This window comes from Oreochromis aureus, linkage group 8 (assembly GCF_013358895.1).
Source record: "Oreochromis aureus strain Israel breed Guangdong linkage group 8, ZZ_aureus, whole genome shotgun sequence".
Taxonomy (NCBI): Eukaryota; Metazoa; Chordata; class Actinopteri; order Cichliformes; family Cichlidae; genus Oreochromis; species Oreochromis aureus.
Window position 1 is genome coordinate 8,764,054 of NC_052949.1, and position 27,813 is coordinate 8,791,866.

General features: G+C 44.4%; 2 protein-coding genes across 2 annotated transcripts in view; both read left to right on the forward strand.

Moving 5' to 3' along the window:
• The first annotated feature begins 3,808 nt into the window (after nt 1-3,808).
• rpl38 (ribosomal protein L38) lies at nt 3,809-7,059 on the forward strand. Its single transcript, XM_031760163.2, has 5 exons — nt 3,809-3,890; nt 4,088-4,114; nt 4,745-4,805; nt 5,396-5,518; nt 6,986-7,059. Exons 2-5 carry the CDS (start codon nt 4,112-4,114, stop codon nt 7,009-7,011), a joined length of 213 nt encoding a protein of 70 aa, XP_031616023.1. The 5' UTR covers nt 3,809-3,890; nt 4,088-4,111; the 3' UTR covers nt 7,012-7,059.
• An 817-nt stretch (nt 7,060-7,876) lies between these two features.
• ttyh2 (tweety family member 2) overlaps nt 7,877-27,813 on the forward strand; it is a 73,107-nt gene continuing 53,170 nt past the window's right edge. The window contains exon 1 of the mRNA XM_039616518.1: nt 7,877-8,341. Coding sequence (XP_039472452.1) covers nt 8,213-8,341 — 129 coding nt within the window. The 5' untranslated portion in view covers nt 7,877-8,212. The remainder of the gene's footprint in view (nt 8,342-27,813) is intronic.

The window sequence follows — 27,813 nt, forward strand, 5'->3', positions numbered from 1 at the left end:
GAATTTCTTTATCTGCAAACACAGTTTTATGCAGCACACATAAAGCATGAAATGTTTCCTGATCACTAAGTTTTTTGGTCATTTCTGAATCTTGTCTACTAAAGTGTAATGCCATTTAAACTAAAGCATTAACGGTACAATGTATAACAAGACAAACTACACTTTGTCCATCCGTGTATCACATTTCATATTTTCTATACACCAGTTCCTCAACAAGGACACCTTTTTATGATCTTTCCTGTGAATGGCACGAACATCATTTTACTGAAGCTACAGAATGAGTCTTGTACTCTTACATCTCCTCAGCTTCCCAAGGAGCAGAGTGACTGACTGTCAGCTGAAAAAAAAAATGGTGTATTATCTTGTCAGCAGCAAGGAGTAGAAATCCTTGCTGAGATAAACTGTTTTTAGTTCCTTTTCCGCTGTGGAAAAATGGTTTGGGACTGCAAACAAGTACACAAAACACCACAGATGTGGGACAAAGCTTGTACTGTGTAGTGTCCATGTAGTTCTCTAACCAGTATCTGCTGCAGAGTCACTGAGCCCCCTCACTAAAAACACTTGCTGAAACAAACTGCACTCCGACTTTGACTGACAAGAGACTCGTGAAAATTTAAAACACTGAGTGAAACGTCTCCAATAGTGCAAGCGCTGATTGAGTATCTGGGGGGATATGGCCTGTGAACACGGGCAGACAGGTAGATAGTAGGTTAATTAAAAACGGCCGGTGAGCTGTTTCCTGTCTTTATGAATTAACGCCAAGTCAGAGCAATGGAAACAGACTGAGGTGTCACTCAAGCGTCACTGACCAAATATCCTTGGCTTGTGCACAGCTCCAGGTTTAAATAATTCAAAAAGATCATTGTATTTTTAAACTTGAATACGGTTCAGCCCATTAATGACCTCACTTCCAGGTAAGACAGCTATGGGGAATATGTACTCCTGGAGTATGTTGCCCCTACCATTTCCTCTGAAACAAAGTACATGCATAATAAATTACAAAGCCAAACATTGCCTTGAACAGAAGAAGGTAAAGTAAATTGACACCCACTGAGCAGAAATGTGTTTCACACCTCACCATCACAGGATTGGCTCATTAACTGTGCTCTACTGCTGTAGAAATACATAAAATTATTTTTGTCAGGTTGTAAGGATAATAGATGGGAATTTCTTCACCGTGAACCATTTATATACTTAAAGGCTTATTATTCTGGCACCCATTGGATTTATCTGTCTTGACTGCAAAAGATAATTGAACTCATAAGTCAGCAGGTTGGTTGTAATGTGTGCAGTTTCAGAGATGTCTCAAGCAAATCTTTTACTTTTTTGCTCTCTCTCCCTTTTTTTTTTAATTTACTGTAAGTCTGAAACCAAAGAAATACCTGCCAGAGCGTATAATACAAAAGCCCAACACAGCAGTTTTTCAGGAAACAAATTGTATTATACACATAATTTTTCCCACCCTTCTCAAAAGAAACATTCAGTTCTCTTGCAATGCTTGGCCCTGAACTGAGTTTGAAAACTCAGCCATACAAGAGGATATTTTTAAAGCAAGTAGGCCTGTTGCCTACTTGCTTTAAAAATGACCTCCGGGTTAACGGCTTCTCTGTATCTACGGTTTAAGACGAGAACGAGAGAAAGGGCTAGAAAGACAAATTAGAACAGATGAACAGATAGACAGAGGCAGAACATTCACAGTTCACAACTCAATTTGAAGTGCGCGAACTATTTCAGTAGTGAAAGGAAATCTCTAATTGGATTAAATACAGTCTTATTTGGTTCCTTATCATCTCCCGTTATAGACAGCAATATTTCCTCACCCACAGTCTGCCTGACCTTGAGCTGTTAGATAAATCTGGGGCTCTGACGCGACTTGCTGTGTGAATGCATCCTTATTGAAAAAAAAAAATAGAGAGAGAAAAAAACATATTAAACCATGAAGTTTACTTTCACCCTTGCATTTTGAGTTATACAATTATTTCTTTTGCTTGGTAAAATCCAGTTTATGGAAGTGTCACTTATGAAAACATTTAATCTGTCTATACAGTAAGGACTCTGAATGGAAGTTATGAAGTGATGGCTGACTTTTGAATCAGCTCAGTGATACGGTATGTGGCCAGGAAATTCTGTCCTTTTCTGCTTGATATTTGTCCATATAGTGAACAAGGTAAATTCAGACCATTGAAGTTTCTATTTGTATGTCATTTTGGACAAAAGAAAAAAAATACTGAGTTTGATTCGATTTATTTTCCCATGAAAGTTTGTAAGTTATATTCCCAGCAGTGTTGAAAAGTTATTGAACATTTAACATTTATGCAGGGTAGTGGATTGCAGCTTTCTTTGGTGTGACTGAGGGGCTTTGAGGTGCTCAGTAGAAAAGAAAAGTTTTTTAAAAAATTGTTTTTTAACTGATACACAAGAAAGATTTTTCTTGACACTTGACTGGATCACTGTGTTCACAATTTTTCTCCAATCTCAAAGGAATCTAATAAAGGGTTGACCACTATTACAGGTGGAAAATACATACAACTTCTAGGGAGATTAAACTTGAATAAACATCTATTCTGTGTTTTTATTTCAGGATTTTTATTTTAGAACTCAATTTCAAAATCCTGTTTGCAGCCCAGTGTCTTTCCTGCTTTACTAACACCTTACCTTTATGCTAGTTATGGCTTCTATAGTGTGGAAATATAGCCACAGCGTTTAACTGAATTAATTTCAGTTTCACTTTACATAATTAGAAGTAGAAATGAATGCATGAGCATTACAACATGATTCTGCTCCTGAAGTGATAAACACAAAGCACATTCCAGGTCAGTGTCAGGTCTGCAGAGGAGACCTAGTGTGATCATGTCAGCATCTTGGAGGAGATATGGCTTTCTTCTGGCAGCGCAAACATAATTTCTTCCACACACTGGTCCTGGCCAGTGTTTCTATTCAGAGACCACGTGGGCACGCTATAGTGCATCCATCAAAGCTTATTCATACTTGGCTGAAAGTGCGCAGTGAAACACAGTGTGTGATCTGCAGGATAACAAAAGGGTCACACAGAGAGTGAGGAATAACCTTCATACATAATGCGCTTTACCGGCCTGTGAGGAATTCTCAGCACATTGTGTCCTGTGTGATGCATGTTGTATTCATGAAAAGGGCTAATGTGTATAATCTGTGTGCAGTTGAGCAGCAAATTAATAAATTCATATTGTGGTTCTGTGTCATAGGCAACAAATCACTGACATTCACCGGGCTTAAATGCACTGTGCACACTACAACAGTGAATTATTAGAGGATATATTAAATTTTATGTACATGCAGTTTTATAAGCTTATTTATACTCTTGCATGTTTGAGGTATGGTGGGGTTTTGCCATTTTTTTCTCATTTTGGTACATTCAATTCCCTTTCCTGGCTAATAAAACCAACAATTACTTTGCGACCTTCAGCTTTCTTGACAATAACCCATAGAGCCTCTATGAGTTTTAATTCAGGCGAGTTACCTGGCCAATCAAGCCAAGTAATATCATGGCCAGAAAACTATTTAGTAGCAGCTTTGTCATAGTGGGCAGATGCAAAGTCCTGCTGGAAAAAGAAATTGGCAATTGTTTTGTTATTGGGAAATATAGACATAGTTCCTTTTTTTGTCATTCACAAGTATATGCTTGGCTGGGTTATATTAAGTGTAATATTCAATATATGGTAATAAAGTCTATAAAACACGATCTTTGGGATTCATGCGGCACACAAACGCTTTTAAAATTCGGCAAAACTGGGCTACTGTATCAATATTCGATTCGCTTTTCGTCTTGGCCCTCGGTAGTTGCCGTAGTGACATATAAATGTGTTTTCAACCGGAAGTCCCGCCCCTTTTTCATCCCCTCTCTGGCCGACTGAGTAAGTTCATGTTGCACCACAAATATGACTATTTTAATCATCATCCATCCTCTTTGTCAGCAAGAGTTATAACCCAACTTTTGCTAAATCATAATTATTTCATTCCGTTGGTAGAAGATTAAATAGAAATTTTATTTTCAGTACATTGATTATCGTCTGTATAGCTGGTAAACTCACTCGATCTCTCTCTTCCGCAGCGTCCAGTCCGCTGACACGGCAGCATGGTAAGGATTGCATCTGATTTTAATCTATTAGTTGCTTATTATTTGTGCTTAATAAGGTTATATGTCATGTATACGTGTATGTTGTTACTTAAAATGTGTTTGCTGTTCAGTTAATGGTCGGTAGTTGTTGTAAAAGTAGCTAGCACTGGCTATTAGCATTAGCAAAATGCCGCTCACGGGCTAAGCTGGGCCACCCGGCTGCAGTTTGTTGAGGAATGACACATGAGTCAATACCTATAAGAAATTGTTTGTTTGTTTGTTTGTTATTTTAAATAGAATTGAATGGCTTGAAAGTAGCTTAAGGCACTAAAATCATAGTTGCGCCTTTTCTACAGTACTACAGCTCTGACTTGGTCTGCGTTAGCCACAGGGTGCCTGACAACTAGCAATATCCTACCAAAAGAGAGTTTTTTTTGCTAACAGCAAGAAGTCCAAACATCTCAGGCTGATGTGCCCGAGATGCATTCACACTCTTGCGAGAATAATGATGGACCAAGTGCTAGGTTTCGACTCTATACCGGGAACCTCAGTTCCACCGGTCCACTAACACTCGTTAGCGATTCATTATCAGCATGTGAAGTTTGATGCTTTGTCTGTCTGTCTGATCATTTTTGCTCTGATTATTTGTAGCCTCGCAAGATAGAAGAAATCAAAGATTTCCTGCTGACAGCCAGGAGGAAGGATGCCAAGTGTAAGAGGCACACAGACATCACATTTTGATGTTTAACAACTAGAAAAGTTAATCTTCTTGACAAAGAATAGGTAGATATGTGGGTGACAGCTTGCCACAGACAGCTCTATGTGAACATTATAAATTGAAATGCACCTTTGTAAGTCCGCTGAAGGTGTTGAAAAAGACATTTGAACCTCTAGAAACATAATGATGGTTTGGTTTTTTTGGGGTCATCTATCAAGTGCTCATCAATGAGATTTTCGTCTTCCCCCAAAGCAAAATCACCAGGGCTTTGATAAATAATAAATTGTGGTGAAATTTACTAAAAATGTTTAGTAATTGACAGGCTTGTGGCAGTTATTCTGTGTTCTCTTAGGCTATTTAATATACAGACCATTCATACTTATGTAGTCACCTCCCACAAGCCTATTTTTGAGGCATGAAGAAACTTGTGTTCAGAACGCTGTTTTTATTATCAGATCCAGTAGAAGAAAGCATTAAACTAAAGCTCTCACCTATTAGTGTTAGTTTGACTTGAGAAATAATTATGTTTGAGTTGACTTTTGAAGAGACTCGGCGCTAACACAGCTTTGTCTTTCCTCCTTTAGCCGTAAAGATCAAGAAGAACAAGGACAATGTTAAGTTCAAGGTGCGCTGCAGCAGGTACCTGTACACCCTGGTCATCACAGACAAGGAGAAGGCTGAGAAGCTCAAACAGTCCCTGCCCCCAGGTGAGTAATAACAGAGGGGTGGCATGTAAAGTGAACACAGCTGTCTTGCAAATGTACTCTTGATTTTTATCAACTAGATTTAAGGGCTTTGAATTAAAATGATTCAGACTAAATCTTTTATTGCACTGATTTAAAGATCTGTGCACATATACTACTCTGTACAGTTTTGGACCACCTTTGGGTTGAAGATTTTCAATGCTAGTGCATCCCTTTAAGTTAACTTACTTATTGAGACATTATGGTTCAATGATTGTTAATGGTTTGTTTCTTTTGGCTACAGTCACAGTGTGCCCTTTTAAAAGTATGCAGTGTTAAAGAATAAACCATTTTTTAAGAACATTCATAAAAATACAGTTAAACTTTTTGATATCCTGGGACTTTGGTGCTTTTATTGGCCCACAGTAGTTGCCTGCTTCATCTTACAATACAGTTTTGAAAGCAAACGCATAAAATGTAGTTAATTGCATTAACAAATGTCTGGAATCTTTAGCATTTAAAATGTCTGTGTGCACATGTATTAATGATATCTGGTTATCGTGGAAAATAACCTGAACTTTTCAGTGTGTAAAGCACAGCTGCAGATTCTCTGTTTACAATGTGTAGAGCAGAAGGTCCTGATACTTAAGTGCCACGAATTGCGAGCAGGGTTAATAGTGCAATACTGCAAAAACAAGTCTCATAATAAAGAGAACCAAAGAAATTGATTGCTACAGCAGAGCTTTCCCAACTTATGTTGTGTTCCTTTGCTCTGATGTCTGGTTGGTTTTCAAATGTTTTCATATTTGATTGCAGCCTGTCTAGACATTGCAGTTAGTGCCTAATAGTCTGTGTATGGTGGAATTGCACCATAAAAACTGTAGCTAAGAAGTTTGCCTCATAATGGCAGAGGAGCCATTTTTAGACAAATGAATTCATTTCAAAATTAATAATATCAATTTTCTGCTGCATATCAGGGTTTAGGTTATTTTTTTTTTTTTTTTTTTTGAAGAATTATTTCTTTAAAAATTGTAATACTTTGAATTATAATAAGCTAGCATTTTATCCTCTGCTCTGCTTTTCTGTAACACGTCATGCTGTAGCTGCTAGGACTGAAACTGGTATTGAATCGCAAGCTCTTTGTATTTAAAAACAACAACCATGAATTAAATTCTAATTGCCACAGAAACTTTCATGCTCTCCAAAGAGCAGATCCACATTAACGGGTTCTTTGCAGTTTGCTGTCACTCGTGTTGGTGGCAGTCTGCAGTCTTCTTAATACTGCCGGTGTGATAATTGTTAATAACTTGCCCTGTAAAGGTCACATGTCATACCTGGTGCTAGTGGAGGAATTTTGCTGCAAATATAAATACTCCTTACTACTTTAATCATGTGATGCCTCAAATGTATTTTCCCAGTTTGTGTTTTTAAAGATTGTTTAACAAGTGTGTATCTGAATATTTCTAATGTTTTGTCTTTTGTTCTCTACAGGTCTGGCTGTGAAGGAGCTGAAGTAAATCCGTGATGTACAGATAATTGTAATAAAAACTGGGGGAAAAAAATCACTTTGACTTCTGTGTTTTGTTGTGTTGTTATACCATAATCCACAAGTGTGACATGGACATTGGAGCATTTGATCTGAAATGAGGAACAATGACTTTATAGCACAGTTTGGGGCGAAATAATAAAATGCATCCTTTGCAAATGTTGATTATTTTCTTCAGCTTCATCTTTGTAGATGCTTTCACTGTCTGCATGGTTACAATGTCTTCATCAACATATAGCCACGCTACATCTATATACAAGATTTTTACCCAGAAAATGTAAACTTGTAAATTTTAATGGCTATAGAATTAATTTTGGAAACATTTAAAGTGATAAAGTCATATAACCAGCACAGTTAGCTATTTGACAGCTGGGCTGAATCTGGCTCAGTTTCACTTAGTTTAATTACAGCAAAGTTTCATAAGTAAATATAAGTAACCTGCTCATGAATACAGCAAATATTATTTTAGCATCTAAATTTGGTGCATCTGTAGCTGAAGCACACCAGAAAATACAAGTATGCAAAATGTTAATATAAGCCACTTTAAAAATGACCCACCAGCTGTTCTCACGGGCTGCATGTTGTGTAATTGGCTTAATTGAACACTAGGTGGCACCGCTGTTGCTTATTTACCAGAGAATAAAGGGGCCGTTAATAATAAAAAAAAAAAAAAATCGATGTAGCTGATGTTACAATACACTGACTTTGTGTATTTAATTAAGTAGTTGTACTTATGATGTGTGCTTCCACACTAATGTTCCCAAACAATTTACGAAAGCGAATGTGCGCGCCCCCTCACCCCCTGGTGTCCTGCTCCTACTATAAGTGCGCGTTCACGCTGCTGACTGTGTTGTCTGCTGTTTGTGTGGAGCAGCTGTCGGTCGGATAGTATCTGTGGGTCCACAGGAACGGAAACATGGACGCAGAGTGATTATTGGTCTTTCTCTGGAAAAATCCTAACCGGATCTCACTTTGCAATCACACTTTTACCTTTGCAGGACTTTCCCCACCTCTCATGTGTGGTCGAGTGTGTTTCCACAACCGAGCATGCTTTTATCGTTGCCTTTGTTTAATGTGCGACTTGATTAAAATATCCGGCAGCGGAAGAAACTGCCTGCTTTACTACTGAGAGGCTAATTTAGGCTGAAGCCTAACTTTTTCTCCGGGCAGTGATGTCTTCGGATCGTGTGGATTACATTGCGCCGTGGTGGACTTACTGGCTTCACAATTTTCCTCATATCAATCTGAGGTTTCAGCCCATTGATAAGACCTTCCAGCCTGAAGATGAGAACTACCAGCAGGTCAGTGGAGACGGATATGGGACATATGGCTCTTTACCAGAAGCCTAGTTATAGATGCTTAAAAACTGGGGCATAATATGTCTGTAGGTTTCTGCGATGACACTTAATAAAGAGTTTATAATACTATTTTAACACATTGTCCCAAAACCAACCGACAGTATGATCAATTTTTCTGATATTGCTGTTGTTTCACTAGAATCAGTTGTGGGCTGTTTGCTATCACTTTTCCTTCTGCTACCCTCAAGAGTCACACTGCATTGTATTATTGATGACAAAAGTGGGCCATAATGTCCCTGTACGTAACCTAGTCAGCTCCAGTGAAATCACACTGAAGCATCTTTACTTTGCCATGGACCTGAGAATCAATTCAAAATGCTGTCTATGTATTCTAATTGCAGTCATTTTTCTGAAAGCAGCAATTGCTCTTCAGCAAACACACTAACAAAGCATCATCATCATTACTTCAGAAAACCTTAGAAAGAGAAACGCAGGACAGGACATCTCCCAAATACTGCTTGGATCTACCGTTGCAGCTTTTAAAATGAGCTAATCTTTTATCTGTGTGTGCTGGAGAGACAGAGAGGAAGCACACTTGTGGGATAATGCTGGCATAGATCACCCGTGGGAGTCAAAGTGATTCCCATCCAACTCCAGAGGTGGTGACAGGACCATTTCACACAGCACTGAAGAGGGTTGGGATCAACTTTTGGATGACTAATGACCTGCTTGTGAACACATGTCATGTTCCATGAATGTTTCATTATTTAACTGTTGAATTTTTCAAGGTTACAGTTCTGCCTCTGTCAGTGCAAGTAGTCATCCTGAGAAGTGATGGCATTTAAGTTCATTGCTATAGCATCCTAGCACACTGGTCTCCAGAGTGAGTTCAGGTGTCTGAGACAGTCAGAGCCTTATAATGATTTTCAAGTGTTTAATTTCAGCAGTGAAATAAGGGAAGTGGGAGTCATTATCACATACAGTCACCATTAGTGAATCGCAAATGGGTGCATTCTTTCATAAGCCAATACTAGTCACGCCACATTTAATGTGGCTATGATTCATATATCATCATATTTCTGTGTTAACACATGATCACAAGTTTCCTGGAATTTGAAGGAGGATTTTAGTCATAACACGTCTTACTTATTCTAACGAAGTGGGGACAATAAGAGTTTATTTTTCCACCTTGTGATGTTTTTAGTGGGCGCTTCATGCACTTGTTTCACCCCTCTAATGATGAAATTTCCATCCCTCAGACCCAAGGGGGACCCCCTCTGTACTACAACTATAACTATAACGCTGACATTGTCAACAGTTACCTATCTGCAGAGATAGGAAGCAACTTAGGGTCTCTCCTTTTCTGTTGGAAAAGTATCAAGAGAAGAATCAAGCCTAAAAAACTCTTCAGGATGTGTTGAGTCCCCGTGGTTGACTCTTTCAGGACCTTTTCAATAGAAAAGGAGAGACCCTAAGAAAGGTGCATACTGGACAACATATTCACTGATACCATTGCATTCATTTAGGTTTTAATGCATTCTGTCTTTGCAAGATATAGAATATAATTTTTTACTCATGTTAAGGAAGACTCCGAATCAGGAAGAGAGAGGCAGATTGCCTTTTTTTCCTCGTGCTGCCCTGTGCTGCCCTCGGTTTCACTGTGGAAATACAGCCAGAGCGACGGGGTGCAGGAAGAGAAGGTGGTGAGTCTCAGCAGGTGAAAAGCAATTCCCACTGAGAATACTGTCAGGCACAGGCAGTCAGTCAGTCTGGGGTAGGAAATCCCCACCACTGCATCCATCAACCTGACTTGTTCTGTGCGAATCTTCTTTCTCCCACCACACTGTATCTGACTAAGCCATGCTCCTGCTTTCTATTGTCGAGGCTTTAATGGTCTCAGCATGTAAAACAATGTACTGTAAAGCACCACAGCAAATGACGCAATTTCAGGCACATGCCAGGCTACTTAGGGCATTATATTCCTTTTCCTTTATGAGCTGTTGAGCTTAATTCAGATCACCACCCCCTGTTTTGCCTGAATTAGAAGCCATGTTCATGTGCTGTGCATGTAATCAATTAACGAGTTACTGAGAATAACACTGATAACATGGATCTTGGGTGTCCTGAATAGTCGCCAAGCTGTGAATTATGCTTATAGTATTTAGGGCGAGTGTTAAGGTTGCTAGTGAAGTATAATGTATTAACATGGTCAGCACTGCGACACAATAAAAGCTGTGAATTAACTTATAGTGTCTTGTTTTATAAAACTACAGTACACTGTGATATCTCGGGTGATTTAGTGCATTGCAGTTGATACTTTTACAGCATTTAACAGTTTAATGGGATAAAAATTTCACTTTAATTGAATTATGTGGTGGTGAGTGGATTCTTTTGTTAACGAGTTGCTGAGTTGACATTCTCTGTTGTAGATGGGGTAGCATTGAGCAGCTGAGCCATGCTTCTTAAAGCAGACCACATGCTTTGTCAGAGGATTTGTAATTGGTTAGTTGTACTGTGGGCAATCCTGGTGAAGTCCCGTCCTGGTTTCGGGCCAGGGAATGTGAAGGGATGTGAGGGGATGCTATATTTCATTGTTCTTTATCTGCATCTGTGTGTGTGTGTGTGTGTGTGTGTGTGTGTAGTAGGAATCTACTACTGCTGTTGTCAGTAAAGGAATGTCTGTAAGCTGAATCATCTGCATGGAGTGCCTCTAATTTCTGTCTTCTGACCTTAATCAAGCTATTCTTTTTTATTTTACTGAGATATTTTGGAAAATCTCATCTAGTGCTGCAGAGTTAAGGGTTGAGTAGGCTTGAAAACTATGCAGAGGATCCGTTGAGTGACTGCTTTAAAGGTAAAAGTGTTTAAACCTTGCTCCCAGGGCCCACTTTCACACCTGCACTCAATTGGTCAATTACTGCACTGAGTGGGCGTGATTGTTGAACTGTTTTTTCTCTTCTCGTCAGTCCAGCTAGCATTCATTTTAAGCATGCTGACCTCGTGATCAGCTGACATCCATCACTTATGTTTGTTTTGGGCACGCACATGCTCGAGAGACAAACTGCTGATCTGCTCAGCAATTTGCTCAGTCTTTCTCAGCCAGCGTCTGATGTAGAAAATGGATTTCTCTGCTCTTCCTGTCCCGAGGCCTGGGGGATATAAAGAGGGCAAAAAAAATGAAAAGGCTTACCCAAAAGTAGGACAGAGTTGGGGGCCTAATTTTTTTTGTTCCTGTATTTTTGAATGTATGTGTGCGTGTGTGTGTTGAGCCAGACGTTATGTGTAGGTCAGAAGATCCTAGTCTATCTGACTTCTCCTTTCTTTACTTCATTTCCTGCTTTGTGAATCAAACATGAACATATTTATGCCAACTAAATTACTGGTACAGATCACATGGATCACTGGATCACATGCTCCAGTCATCCCACCAATGTGCTCTCCTCCCTTTTTTAGCAGCCAGAGTCACAAAAACTCATGTAGTGTGACTTTGCTAATAAGTCTGTCATTAACAAAATGATATAATGTAATACTGAAATCAAAGTTTCAGAGCAATAGTCATTTGTGCTTCTGTTTACTTGAAGTTTTTAATATATATGTTTAGGTAGTCCTACATTTGCACTGGTACTTACTGTACTGTGCAAAAATCTTGAGCCACGGTGGAAGCCATTCTGTTGTTAGTGTATTGCTCAGGGGGTTGGGAAGCGCACCTGTAACCGGAAGGTCGCCGGTTCGATCCCCGGCCTTTCTGTCCTGGTCGTTGTGTCCTTGGTCGTTGTGACACTTTACCCTACCGCCTACTGGTGTTGGCCAGAGGGGCCGATGGCGCGATATGGCAGCCTCGCCTCTGTCAGTCTGCCCCAGGGCAGCTGTGGCTACAATTGTAGCTTGCCTCCACCAGTGTGTGAGAGTGAGCGTGAATGAATAATGGCATTGTTAAGCGCTTTGGGTGCCTTGAAAAGCGCTATATAAATCCAATCCATTAATGTGGGAGTGTAATTGTGCATTACTGGCTAGGGGAGCCAACTGGGAGACAGGACTTTCTTATTATGCAAATTAAAATAAAACAAAAAACAAATAAAATGTAGGCAGATTGGTTACCGTACAGTATACAGGTCTATACAAAAGTCTCAAGTCATCCATAATTTCTTTATATTTTGAAAGTAAAACAGGGAATATGTGCAGTGATTTGTTGAAACATATGCCAATGTGTTGAAATACTTAATATAAGACAAAAATAGAGTTTGTGAGCTCAACAGTGGATATTCCGTAGGATCACCTTTATTCTTCACCACAATCTTTTGTCATTTCTTCAAGCAGTCTTCAGCAATACTTGTCAAGGATTCTTTAAAGACGTTTAAAGCTCTTCTTGGGATTTGGGCCGCCTTTTGTTCTGTTCTCTGTCAAGATGATCCCACACTGCTTCTATAATGTTGAAGTCTGGGCTCTGAGGAGGCCAATCCATGACTGATAGAGTTCTAATGTGTGATTTTCTGCCCAGATATGCTTTTACTGCTCTGGCAGTGTGTTTGTCATGGTGAAGAATGAAGCTGTTAACATTCAGATACTTTCCAGATGGTGTTGCATGGTGGATCAAAATCTGATCAGGATTGTCGTACTTGCATTTCATGACTTTCAGGTGCTGTTCATCTTCAGCTAATTCAGCTCATTGTTGGTGTTGTTGGTGCAAAAATACTTTTCATGCCAGTCAAACTATGATCTTTGACATTTGCTGTAGATTCAACTAAAGAAATTGAAATAAATTATGTATTTTTTGCAGCAGGCTGCTTGTAAGGGTGTGTAAAAACATTTATACTTGGTTGGTTGCTAAGTTGCCTGTTATATTTAGACACAGCATTGGTTCTTCCCTGGAGTTAGGTGTGTTTTTATGCTTAAGTGATTCATAGATCAGAGTTAAGATCAGTGTTAGGACACAAACAAACAACAATGATAATAATAATTCCTCTGAAGATGGTCAGGTACAAGGACTGGACTGAGAATCTGTGAAAAACCAGCCAAAGAAAAACTGTCCAAAGAAAAACTTTGAAAGACCTTCAGGAAACAAGGAGAAATATTGCTCAAGACGACTTTAAAACATTACAAGACATTCTGGCTCCTTGGAAGAAAAATATAAAAAAAAATATAAAGAGATGAGGGGTGGTTCAAGGCGTTTGTGCAGTACTGTACATCAAAAGAAAAGCAGATGTTTGGCTGATTACCGAAGTAATTAACTCAGGCATTACTTGAACCAATTTTGAGTTGGTCATGAGACTCTGGGAAGACACAGGCAGCATGTACGTTGTGTTTTTGTGAAAATTAAATATTTTCCTCTTATCAGCTGTTCAGTAACAGTAATTACTGTGAAGAATGTGGATGTATGCTCGTGTACGCCCAGTCAAGCACAGAAATGTGTTGAAAAATGTATGCAGCCGCTGCAGGAAATCTGTCATGTTCTTTACTGTTGACAGTTAGCTACTAGTCTCATGTGGTGTTATGCCTGCTACGGTACAAAGAGTTCAGGGAAGCTTTTGTATTTTAGGGTAGATGTTTGTCTACTTTGCTCTTGTTCTAAACATTTACACAATTAAGGATGGTTAAAAAACTTTTGTCTGTTTGCTGCACAGGAAAATAGACTTTTTTCTCTTTTTGTCTGAGACAAATTGACACATCTCCCCACCTCAGACAGTCTTCTGTTGAAGGCTTTTATCTTATTACCATTGCTCAGAGTGATATGGGATAAAGACTTAGGCACATACACAGCATTCATTTATGGTCACAAACAACAAGAACTTTTAATACATCCCATCTCTCTGCGTCAGCAGCTTTTCTTTGTGTCTGTCTGAAAAATGAGTTCCACCGTGATGCTTCCAAACAGTTTGGTTTTTCAGACTTTCCAGGTGTTTTTTGTCACCTTTGCTATTTCTGTTGTCATTCATCAGCATTTCCTTCACCTCACCATCTTTATTCATTGACATAAAACCTCCCAGTTTAAATAAATGTGCTGTGTGTCAGAGCCGCTAATCATAAAGACCAGGAGACTTATGTGCAGTCTTTGTAGATAAAATATGTATTTTTTATGATTTTCTCCAAGTCATATACTTCAGTTTGAAAGCGCTGCAGCTATTATTTCCCATTAAAGTACAGACATTACATTCTCATTATACTGCTAGATTTATGAATATTTCTAATTTATGGTTAAAAAATGATTTGATTACATTTTTACGTGAGCCCTCTTCACACGATGTTGTTTCAAGCAGCTACTTTCCTGATTTGCAGCTGATTTTACAGCTAAACGCTTATACGGCACTGTTGTGTTAACTGTGTTTAGTGCGTGTGATCGAAAATGAAAAATTATGCGTTTCAAGAGCTGAAAATCCATTATCTGTTCAGCTATCGCAGTCACTCTGATTGCACTGGAAATTTACCAACTCCTTTTGCCGCCTCCTCAAGAAAATCAATCTTAAATCTGTCGTTCTTAATTCCCATGCTCCTTGTCTGATCTCAGCCTCTCCCCGTTTGCCTGAATGATTGTGTAACCTTATTGTTAAAGCAGTGATTCACCTTGGCTCAGTCTCTCTGGTAGGTTGTCTTTTTTTTGCTACACAGCCATCTATGTATGTATTCCTCGTTAGTGACATGCACAGACAAAGAGGAAAGAACTTACACTGTCCCCTCTGGGTTTCCAGAAGGTCATTAACCCCAATCTGTCTCCATGCTGCTTGAAGCTAGTGATTAGCATCACCTGATTGACTATATGGTATGGCTTAGGTCTGCACTAATAAGGCAATATTCAAGCCCTCATGTTGATCTAACTATGATTAAACAGGATATGACAGCAGCGGATGACCAACCATGCTGCTGTAAACTTGGTTTTCTTTGTATTTCCTTAGTGTTACAATTTTAGTTAGTGATATACAACACAGGAAACCTTCAGCAGGTTGCATCAAAAGCCACACAGCTTTGGCCGTACACCAAAGCTGTATGAATTGGGAGACGTGGATTCACATAGCCACATTCCTCTCATGTCGCTCTTCCATGTAAGCTGGGGCGGGGGGGTGGGTTTCCTTTGTTGTGACGGTGTGGAATCAAAATCATGACCCCTGACTTCCCCAAGGAAACAGGTTGGCTTTGGGTTCAGAGAGGAAATAAACATAACGCGCTTTGCTTCACTCCAGAGATGTCCCGGTCAGGATGGCCATGTTTATTAAAGAAGCATTTACTCGAAAAATATTCACAATGGTTTCTTTTTAAATAAAAAATAGAAAGGGTGAAATTAAACAGATTGGAAAAAACTTCAGACACCATTAGTTTATGGTAGTAAGACAGCACAATGTAGATATTATTTTAAAAAAAAGCTGTATTGATGTATAAGTTTCTGTGGGGTACTTTATTGCAATATAGTAGACCTACCATTAATATTAGTTTCACAATAACAATGGTGCAAAATACCACCTAAGTAGCGACAGCTTATAATCAAGTTATCAAAAGCAGTGGAGTGGATAAAAACTTCTGTCATTTTTTTCTTCCATCTCCAGTATTTGCTTCAAAGTTGCTTCTTGCTTCCTCTCACTGCAGGCATTAGGAAACTGGTTGACTGTAGAACTGCAGTGGGTCTTTGGATGCTTTTCTTAATTGCTTGTGTTAGCCATACTGGTATTAATACTTCCCTAACATAGTGTAATAGATTTGAAACAATGGTTTAACAACAGAACAACCCCCCCCCCGCTTCTCATCCATATCCCATGGGTCACCTTGCTGGGACTTAATAGCATCCCAGCTGTGAACATGGGCAGGCTCAGCTGAATGCACTGAGCTGGAAAGGGCCCTCGTCCCCGGGGCATCCAAGTACGTATCGGAGTGGAACTGTCACGCCCGGTGTGGCGGGCGTGTGGAGTTTATAAAGAGGACCCAAAAGGCGGCAACTCTGGTGCAGGTGAGTCTTTATTACACGCGTGGGTACAAACAACAAAGGCAGGTGAACGAGAACTGAAAAACCTAAACTGGGTGAAACTAACAAAACAAACCAGAAACACAGATGCAGGGAGGTCCGGGGAAATCACACATGGAGAGACGCAGGGAGAACGAGGGGAAACAACACAGACGAACCAGCGACGAGGACGAGTAACACACACTATAAATACACACGCCAGGAATCAGGGAAGGAAACAGGAGGGGAACACACCTGGAAGACATCACAGCTGACGAGGTGGAGGAACGTAAACAGGACACACTGACATAAGGCACAGACCGTCACAATAAAACAGGAAACACATACACACAAAGACACAGACTAGCAAACGCGGACTTAACACAAGGGTAGACGGCAGAACAGAACAACACTAAACCAGAGGAAGAACAGAACCAAAATGACACTAGTAGAAAACACAAAACGCTGGGTCAAAAGGACCCAGGATCGTGACAGTACCCCCCGTCAAAGGGCTGGCCCCAGACAGCCCAACAAGGAAACAAAACAGCCAGAGAGAAAAAAAAAAAAACACCACAACAAACAACCCGACCAGGGCGGGCGGGGTGGGGGTCCAGGACGGAGGCTCGAGGCAAAACCAAAACAGGAGCACAAGAGGGACAAAAAAACCAAAAGCAAAACACGAGCCAGCACCAAAAACAACAAAAAGAAACACACTGGAGCCCAAGGAAACAGAGTCTAAAACAGAAAAGTTCAGGGGGCCGGCCAGGGGCCGACCGCACAGGAGTCCAAACAGTTCCGGGGCCGACCGTGCGGAAGGCCACGGTGGCGATGTGGACCCAGGTCAGGGGCGGCCCGGGGCCGACAACCCAGGAGCCCACAACCCAGGAGCCCGGACAGTTCAGGGGCGGCCGTGAGGACGGCAGCGGTGCCGACGTGGGCACAGTTCAGGGGGACGGCCAGGGGCCGACCGCACGGAGCCCAGACAGTTCAGGGGCCGGCCGTGCGGAAGGCAGCGGCGGCCACGTGGAAGAAGTTCAGGGGCGGCCAGGGGCCGACAGCACGGAGCCCAGGAAACAGTTCAGGAGGCCGGCCGTGCGGACGGCAGCGCGCCCGGCGTGGGCACAGTTCAGGGGCGGCCGTGAGGGCGGCAGCGGCGGCGACTCAGGCGGCGGCGGGTCCGGGGCCGCCCACGGCGGCGATGTCGCCTGGCCAGTGGCCTGGAAAGTGGCCAGTCAGCAGCAGACCCCGACGGGATAGGACCAGGCGGCGCCGAAGACTCGGAGGCTGGACCAGGCGGCGCTGATGAGGCCGCAGGTGACGGGCGTGGAAGCCGGAGACGATGAGGCCGCAGGTGACGGCGAGGAAGCCGGAGACGAAGAGGCCGCAGGTGACGGCGAGGAAGCCGGAGACGAAGAGGCCGCAGGTGACGGCGAGGAAGCCGAGACGAAGAGGCCGCAGGTGACGGGCGAGGAAGCCGGAGACGAAGAGGCCGCAGGTGACGGCGAGGAAGCCGGAGACGAAGAGGCCGCAGGTGACGGCGAGGAAGCCGGAGACGAAGAGGCCGCAGGTGACGGCGAGGAAGCCGAGACGAAGAGGCCGCAGGTGACGGCGAGCGAGAAGCCGGAGACGAAGAGGTTGCAGGTGACGGCGTGGAAGCGGAGACGAAGGCACTGCAGCTGACGGCGTAGATGGTGAGGCTGCAGCTGGCGTGAATGAAGAGGCGGCAGCTGGCATGGAAGCCAGAGACGGAAGCGCTGCAGGCGGCGGCGTGAAGCCGGGGCGGCGGCGCTGCAGGCGGCGGCGTGAAGCCGGAGGCGGCGGCGCTGCAGGCGGCGGCGTGAAGCCGGAGGCGGCGGCGCTGCAGGCGGCGGCGCTGCAGGCGGCGGCGTGGAAAGCCGGAGGCGGCGGCGCTGCAGGCGGCGGCGTGGAAGCCGGAGGCGGCGGCGCTGCAGGCGGCGGCGTGAAGCCGAGGCGGCGGCGCTGCAGGCGGCGGCGTGGAAGCCGAGGCGGCGGCGCTGCAGCTGGCGGCGTAGATGGTGAGGCTGTCGCTGGCGTGGATGGTGAAGCTGCAGCTGGCGGCGGCGTGGAAGCCGGAGACGGAGGCGCTGCAGCTGGCGTGAATGAAGAGGCGGCAGCTGGTGTGGAAGCCAGAGACGGAAGCGCTGCAGGCGGCGGCGTGGAAGCCGGAGGCGGCGGCGTGGAAGCCGGAGGCGGCGGCGTGGAAGCCGGAGGCGGCGGCGCTGCAGCTGGCGGCGTAGATGGTGAGGCTGCCGCTGGCGTGGATGGCGGCGCTGCAGCTGGCGGCGTAGATGGTGAGGCTGCCGCTGGCGTGGATGGTGAAGCTGCAGCTGGCGGCGGCGTGGAAGCCGGAGACGGAGGCGCTGCAGCTGGCGGCGGCGTGGAAGCCGGAGACGGAGGCGCTGCAGCTGGCGGCGGCGTGGAAGCCGGAGACGGAGGCGCTGCAGCTGGCGGCGGCGTGGAAGCCGGAGACGGAGGCGCTGCAGCTGGCGGCGGCGTGGAAGCCGAGACGCAGGCGCTGCAGCTGGCGGAGGCGCTGCAGCTGGCGGCGGCGTGGAAGCCGGAGACGGAGGCGCTGCAGCTGGCGGCGGCGCGTGGAAGCCGGAGACGGAGGCGCTGCAGGCTGGGCGGATCCCTTGGACCCTCCAGCGGCGACAGGAGGCAAAAGGCCGGACGGGTCCCTTGGACCCTCCAGCGGCGACAGGAAGCAAAGGCGGGCGGTCCCTTGGACCCTCCAGCGGCGACAGGAAGCAAAGGCGGGCGCGTCCCTGGACCCTCCAGCGACGACAGGAAGCAAAGGCGGGCGCGTCCCTTGGACCCTCCAGCGGCGACAGGAAGCAAGGCGGAGCGGTCCCTTGGACCCTCCAGCGACGACAGGAAACGAAGGCCGGAGCGGTCCCTCGGACCCTCCAGCGGAAGCCATGACTGAGCCAGCGGTCATGGAGGCCACTAGCTGACACAGAGGTGACTGGCAATGCACCGAGCACTGGTTTTGCCCAGGCAACACTGACACGGAGGAGTTCTCTGAGAGCTGCTTAATCTTCAGGGGTCCAGAAACAGCTGGGGGGTGAAACCTAGCTTCTGGGGAGGCCCTGGAGTGCATTACTTCGCTTGAAGCAGCTAAAGCGCAGGAATCTCCCTGGGAGGAACTTAGACCTTCTCCCTGCATGAAGTGAGTGTGTGAGACTGGTGACGGAATGAGCGACGGAGCTACGGGGGACACTGGAGCTACGGGGGACACTGGAGCTACGGGGGACACTGGAGCTACGGGGGACACTGGAGCTACGGGGGACACTGGAGCTACGGGGGACACTGGAGCTACGGGGGACACTGGAGCTACGGGGGACACTGGAGCTACGGGGGACACTGGAGCTACGGGGGACACTGGAGCTACGGGGGACACTGGAGCTACGGGGGACACTGGAGCTACGGGGGACACTGGAGCTGCAGGCGGCACAGGGGCCTGAGCTGCAGGTGAAACTGGGAGCACTGGAGGCTGGGCAGCTAAGTGAGCCACTGGAGGCTGGGCAGCTAAGTGAGCCACTGGAGGCTGGGCAGCTAAGTGAGCCACTGGAGGCTGGGCAGCTAAGTGAGCCACTGGAGGCTGGGCAGCTAAGTGAGCCACTGGAGGCTGGGCAGCTAAGTGAGCCACTGGAGGCTGGGCAGCTAAGTGAGCCACTGGAGGCTGGGCAGCTAAGTGAGCCACTGGAGGCTGGGCAGCTAAGTGAGCCACTGGAGGCTGGGCAGCTAAGTGAGCCACTGGAGGCTGGGCAGCTAAGTGAGCCACTGGAGGCTGGGCAGCTAAGTGAGCCACTGGAGGCTGGGCAGCTAAGTGAGCCACTGGAGGCTGGGCAGCTAAGTGAGCCACTGGAGGCTGGGCAGCTAAGTGAGCCACTGGAGGCTGGGCAGCTAAGTGAGCCACTGGAGGCTGGGCAGCTAAGTGAGCCACTGGAGGCTGGGCAGCTAAGTGAGCCACTGGAGACTGAGCAGAGTGTGGCACTGGAGACTGAGCAGAGAATGGCTGCGAGGCAGCTAACTGAGCTGAGAATGGCTGCGAGGCAGCTGACTGAGCTGAGAATGGCTGCGAGGCAGCTGACTGAGCTGAGAATGGCTGCGAGGCAGCTGACTGAGCTGAGAATGGCTGCGAGGCAGCTGACTGAGCTGAGAATGGCTGCGAGGCTGCTAACTGAGCTGAGAATGGCTGCGAGGCTGCTAACTGAGCTGAGAATGGCTGCGAGGCTGCTAACTGAGCTGAGAATGGCTGCGAGGCTGCTAACTGAGCTGAGAATGGCTGCGGGGCAGCTAACTGAGCTGAGAATGGCTGCGGGGCAGCTAACTGAGCTGAGAATGGCTGCGGGGCAGCTAACTGAGCTGAGACCTGCAGAGCAGGCGATAAGCTGTTCCTATCATTATCTGCTGCACAGAACACAGCCCCAGAATGAACAGTCAAACAGTCCGAAAACGGAAAAGAGTCCTCACTCACCACAGCCGGCGAATTAGAAGTTCGAACGTCCGGCTGTGGGGTGGCGCGCCGGCGGCGCGATCGGCGTTTTCTCCCCGCAGATGGCTCCGACGGGCCGGGCAAGTTCACCTCCGACAAGTCGGGCAGCGAGGCAGGGTGGCTGAGAGAAGGTGAGGTGTGCGCGGAGAAAAGCCTGCATGGTCGGGAGGAAGAGATCCCAAAAGCCATGGCAGGCCAGAAAAGAGCCCGTTGAAGCCGGCTTTCAACAGCACGGCGAAAGCTCATACGGAGGGTTCTCCAGCCACTTCCGAGGAGAATCTCCACATTATAAGCGATGTCATCTTGGAGCTCCTCGGATGGATTGAATGCCGCAGGGGTCCATGGTGGCTGGTTCGTGCTGTCACGCCCGGTGTGGCGGGCGTGTGGAGTTTATAAAGAGGACCCAAAAGGCGGCAACTCTGGTGCAGGTGAGTCTTTATTACACGCGTGGTACAAACAACAAAGGCAGGTGAACGAGAACTGAAAAACCTAAACTGGGTGAAACTAACAAAACAAACCAGAAACACAGATGCAGGGAGGTCCGGGGAAATCACACATGGAGAGACGCAGGGAGAACGAGGGGAAACAACACAGACGAACCAGCGACGAGGACGAGGTAACACACACTATAAATACACACGCCAGGAATCAGGGGAAGGGAAACAGGAGGGGAACACACCTGGAAGACATCACAGCTGACGAGGTGGAGGAACGTAAACAGGACACACTGACATAAGGCACAGACCGTCACAATAAAACAGGAAACACATACACACAAAGACACAGACTAGCAAACGCGGACTTAACACAAGGGTAGACGGCAGAACAGAACAACACTAAACCAGAGGAAGAACAGAACCAAAATGACACTAGTAGAAAACACAAAACGCTGGGTCAAAAGGACCCAGGATCGTGACAGGAACAGGCAGAAGCAAGGAGGAAGATAGTGAGTTGGACCATTCATTGATCTTTGGGTGGGGGACTTTGCTTCTTTGCCATATCAGCTTGCATTTCTTAAGGCGCTTGGCTGCCTCAGTTCAATCTGGTATGGTGGTCTTGAGTCATAGAAAAAGTGCTGTGCTATGTCATGCAGAATGATAAATGTAGTAAAGAAAGAAATGATGGGGAAAAATTTGCCATAGGGCTGTCATTTTAAAAGCTAAAGGTTACTAATTGTGAGGTGTACTAAAATATGTTTGTTAAGTATTAAGTTTAATTAAAAAAAAAACTTGATGACATGAATCTAAAGATTTGGGATTTAAGCTTTTTACAAAAAAGTTGCTGTTGTGTTGTTTTGTAGGAGAGAAGGATCCAGTCCTTGTGGAGTTTTGGGGTGTAGAAGGGAAAAGTAGTGAAATATTAAAAGAATAAGTGAAAGAGAAAGCTCTTTTCTGGTGACATTCAACAGCAGCTACTGTTGCCCACCAAGCTTTGAATTTCAAAGTGGAGCTTTTTCTTTTTAAATGTCTTCTTTTTTCACTAACTGACCTGACACCTATTTAACCCCTATCACGCTGAAGTAATGTCACTGCCCATTCAGGCCACTGTCGAATTCTGTGTATTGCAAAGCGATGTGCACAGCGCCTGGAGGCCTTCCCCACCTACGCACAGCTGTCTGCCACCTGCTGTGGAGCTCCAATGCTTGCAGAAGACACTTCACATCGCTTAGCGTTGCATTTAGAGCTCCTCTAAGTTTGTGGAATTCCTCTGTTAAATGACTTAGGGCTGCTTAGCAGATGCACTTTAACAGATGGAGGTGCTTTCCATTTCTATGTATTAATTATGTGTATTAAAAATTGATTTTTAATGGGAGCTCAGTAAAAGGCACATATAACACTTAGGGAGTTGTGAGTTTACATCTGTGTTGACATAGCACGACCTCTATGTGCTCTGTTTCTTGTCTGTCTTTGTTATGCTCCAGCAAAGCAGCAGAGAGTGCTCATCAAGGACACTGAATATTTGGAAAGATGTTCTCTAGTAAATCAGAGTCTTTCCAGTGAAATTAAGTTGAACTGACTGTGAAGCTGTAAAAGCAAACTTCCACATCCCTGCATTATACCTCCCACAGTCCCTCTCTTGGATTGAGACCGAAGCACCGTGAACATGCTCCGGAGCAGCATAGACTCCACTCAGTATTGATTTTTGCATCCTTCGAGTCGTAAGTGCATTCAGAGGGTTATTTTCAGTATTTCATATTATCTGACGTTAGAAAGCAATAACACCATTCTGCCTTGGCCAGCTGTCTTTAAGTCTGTTTGTTATATTTCTCACATGGCTTTGCGATAGGTCATTACAGCATCACCGTCCGTTTATCTCACCGTCCCATCTGCGCTGGCTTTCATCATACCTTTGATGGTGCTCGGGGGAGAACAAATGACTCAGTCAGTGCCCTTTGGGTCATTTCTACCCCCGGGTTATTACTGCTTCATTATGCTTCTCCCTTTGTCCTCCATTTGAACAAGAACGTGTGTCTAAGCCTTTGTTTATTATTTATTCTCTGTTATGGGCCATTTTGTTGATTGTAATTGTAGTGCGGCTAAATTGCAAGCCATTCTTTTTAAAGTTGTTCTCAATATTCTGTCCGGCCCTGTTCTAGTTTTTTTTAGTCTCTTTATAAAAGAATAATGATGAACTCTGCATTTTTTAAGAGTCTGATTAACAAATGAATTACTGCTTAAAAATTCAGTATATAGATGTTCAAAGACAGATCTAATAGGCTTTACTTGCCGTCTAATTTGCATTGGATATGCTACAGGCAGTTTGAAGTTCATACAGGGGCCACATCGGAATCTCTGAGTAACAAATAGTTCAAAAGTTCAATTAAAAATAATCTGCCCATTTTAACTGTGTGTTAAGTGTATTACCCTGCAGTTTGTATAGTCGTCGTTCTTTGGGGCTGATTCTTTTTTTGGCATTCAACAATGATATCTTGTACTGGATTTTGGGAAAATCACATTATTATGCAACATTCCTGCCTCAAGGCAAGGCCATCTACAATGGGATTGTAATGGGAGAGAAACTGGGCCGAGCAGTGAGTAACAGAGTGTGTTTGAGGTAGCCGTGAGGATGAGGTATCTCTGTCGGCTGTCTCCCGCGTTATGAATTCACGCACATGGAAACACACACTTTGTCAGGCAGCCACTCTTTGCCTGCACCACCTCTCTTTGTCTCTATTTTGCTCTTTTTCTCATCTGCACCCTCAGTGTTTTCATTACCACAACAATTCCTCCATCATTCTGTCATCCCCTTTTTATGCATCCCCCCCCAACCCCCTCACCCATGCTATGCAGTGCTCCGGGAGTGCCTTTACGCTCAGCTAGATCTTCCTTTCTTTCCTGTGCCGTTGCCTCCGGCCTCGTGCTCACCCCACCCCCGTGTCTATAGAGACAATTGGGAGGAAACAAAAGAGAGCGGACAGCACGGCCTCTTGAGTTTACAGTGAGCAAGTAAGGAGAAGGGTGTTAACATATTGAGTCTGCTTTTATGGCGAACTACTCAAACCTAATTTAGGTAGCAGTTAAGTGGTCAGAGTTGCCAATTTGAATTTACCAAAGAGTGAATGTGTGCACACTCTGGTCAGTAAAAGATAAATGGTGTTTTTAAACTTAATGGAAGGTTGGAGTACTTGGGGATGATGGTTCCGGGATGGGGTTTGCGGTGTGGTTATGCGTGTCTTTGTGCTACTGAATGGATGCTACATAATTTAGAAGGTATTATTTTTGCACCCTACTACTGAGAAGAAAGAACAGTAGAGGAAATGACAGACAGTGTTGTCTCAGCTATAACTGCTTTAAAAGCAATACATTTATGAGTTCCGTTTCAAATCCTATATATTTTTTGACTTTGTTGTCACAAAAATATAATCGCTGGTGCTCCTCTCATTCTGTCACTTTCTCTGCTTCTTCTGCATTGCCTGCCTGCATAGGAATCACAAGACAGAGGCATGGCAATTTAACCAAGCCTGTCACATGCTGCTTAATTCAAATAGGCTGATAATTCGCCCTTTCACTCGTCTTCCCTCCCCGCTGCAAGGGCAACAACTAACCTGCATGTTACCATGACGATAAGAGGGGCCCGGTGGCCTAGTGTTTGTTCGTTCAGCGGGAGTTTCCCCCTTTTCTCTCCTCCCTTGAAAAATCCAAAGCTGTCTCCCACCCATCCCCCTCTGTTCATATTTTCCACCTGCACCCCCACATCTCCATCTCATTTACTGTGTTCACCTCAATTACACCCAGTTTATGCCAGCTCTCATCATTCAAAAACTCCACCCTGCTTTAAGATGTCGCTCTCTCTCCAGCTCTCTTTGTCTCACCTTGGTGAGCGCTCCCATCCATCTGTCTGAGCACAGCAATTAACACATATACAGCCCCATCTGCGAAATTGCAACGTGCTAAATTTTCATTTAAAGAACTTCTTTACATGTAGCATTTTCTTCTACTGCCTTTTATTTTTGGTCATAGTGTGAAAGCACTGTGGCATAGCCTAAAATAGGAAGCCTCACCTTACTGTCTTGGTTCACTTTAATGCCATGTGGACTGATTTTATTTGAAGGACTCACTCATTTGCATTGAAAATGCAAAGTATTTAACATTTATGCTAGCTCCTGAGTGTCTTGTCTCAATGCCGCACTTCTGCTTGAGCCAACATTAACAGAGTCTCCATTAACAATTCAACTGGCTCCCACACCATCACAAACTCGATGTATTATAGGAAAAAAAGTTGTTTTTTCATATATATATATATGAATGATTTGTGCTAGTGAGAACTTTTTTTCAAGGAGGCTAGCAGATGTTAGCTAGCAAACAGCTGGCAGCCATGTCTGCTAGCAAGAATTTTTCTGACAGGTAAGCAGGTAACACTTGGTAACATTTACAGCTAGAAAGTAAATGCACTTTTCACAGTACTAATCATGACAGGGTTTGTGAGCCAGCTTGCTGTAAGCCATGCAACCATCTTCCTCTTCTTTCATCTGGTTCCCTTAGGGTTCACTACAGTAGATCATTTGCTTCAGTCTCTTGCCTCCTCTTCATTTACACCAAACCCTCCTTTACTACACCCATGAATCCTTTTTGTGGTCTCTTTCCATCCTGCCTGGCAGATCTATATTCCAAAATTTTTTGTCCTGTATATCCAGTGTTCCCAAACTGCTCACCCTGAGCTGTCCCTCTGGTATACTCATTTATAATCCTGTCCCTCCGGATCACTCCCACTGAAAATATTAACATATTCAATTCTGCCACCTCCAGCTCGACCTCCTGTCTTTTGTCAGACCCGGGGTCTTCAAATAACATATAATCGCAGGTCTCCCTACCATCTTGTAAACCTTCCTTTTCACTCCTGCTGCTATGCTTGTTACAATCACCCCTGACATTCATCCCGACCCACTGCCTGCACCCTTTTCTTACCTCTCTTGTGCATTGTCCATTGCTTCAAATGATTTACCCAGGGTATTTAAATTTGTCCACCTTCACTGCCTCTGCACCTTGCGTCTTCACTGTTACCCATATTTCCCTCTTATTGTCATATATTCTACTAGCCTTGCAACTACAGATAGTGTAAAAATCGACATAGCTATAATGATGTCACTCACAGGTTTCTGAAGTCCCATTTAAAGCCTGATGAGTATTTCTGCTGTCACAGTCTTGTTTCAACAAACAGATGTGACAGAAAGGGCTGGTATGATTTTGCTCATTAGCTAAAGACTTGTGATTGGCTGTGTGCAGTAACACCATTTTGAAATGTGATATAACTATTTGTTTTTGTCAACATTGCCCAAATTTAGTGACTGACCACATAAACTCAGTAGGGATGTTTTTTACAGAGGTTCAGATAGAAAGCCATTTTCCCATAGACGTCTGTCATCTGGGAAAAATCTGGAGCCGCAGCTATTGCCATCTGGTGGCAGGTTTAAGGCACTTCAGTGTTGGCGTAATCAGAAGCTATGTTCACGTTTTAAACTTTCTACACACACACAATAGGTATCTGCAGTACTATCTTTACCATGTTCAAGTCACCTTTTAGTCAAGACTGGTGCTTCTAATTCTCAACAACTGTATAAATGGTGGAATAATGAAGGCAATGCAAGCTGTTTAATGATGTTTCTTGTGTATCATCCACACATTACATGCAACTATAAGTGACTGTGCCAATCTGTTTGTGCCCAAAGCAGTTGCTAGCAGGTTATTGATTCAGCACTATATACCTAATTGTGGCCAATTTCAACTTGCAAGTTGCAGCGACTGCCAACAAACATTCAAGAAAGGTCATTAACTGGACTCTAGGCCTGTGTAACTGAATCTTTGGCCATTAATTTCACTGCTGCTACCATCAACTCCAGCAACCACTCTCTGATCAGTTGGGGAATGCGTATTTTTCCCTTGCAGCCGGTGGTTTCTAGATGGTTGCAGACTGATTTCTAGGCCTGTGTAACTCGGGCCTTATTCACGTGATGTGACAGCAAAACCTGAACAGAAGTTCATGGAAAACTAGCTGTCTTCTTCTGTGACCTCTGTAAACATGATTACCATGACTTCCTGTGCTGAGTTCCTAGTTTGAGGTCTAACATGAAGTTTGTTTTGTGAATTATGGTCACTGTTAGAGCTGGAAAGGAGGATTATCCAGGATATGGGCACTGGCTAAGGATTTGGGAGTTACAAGTCATTAGCCAATGAGCATCCAGTATCCTCGGCCTCACATCAGATTTCAAAACACCAAGATGTTGAGTGTGAAAATGCTCTGCTCAAGGCTTCATTAATGGGACACTGTTGGTAGTTCCATCTTTTAATCTTTTTGTTTTTATAGAGATGATTCATGAAAAAAAAATTAAAGCACCTCAACCGGACCAGTAGAAACAAATAGTTTTTTTAGTGGGAAAGGAGTAAAAGTTATAAAAGATTTGTTGTGCAAAAAGAGCAAACATATAAATGCTTTTATCCAAATATACCTTTCAGTTGTGAGGACTTTCACATAAAGTGTTGCTAGTTTTCTGAATCCAGGGAAGCTTTAGATTTGTGGTTCGACTGGCTGTTTATT

What these genes read in the sequence shown, in the direction of transcription:
- rpl38 (XM_031760163.2), top strand. An exon ending in CAGGAGGAAGGATGCCAAGT is followed by an intron (nt 4,806 to 5,395) that starts GTAAGAGGCACA and finishes TTCCTCCTTTAG; the next exon opens with CCGTAAAGATCAAGAAGAAC. An exon ending in CAAACAGTCCCTGCCCCCAG is followed by an intron (nt 5,519 to 6,985) that starts GTGAGTAATAAC and finishes TGTTCTCTACAG; the next exon opens with GTCTGGCTGTGAAGGAGCTG.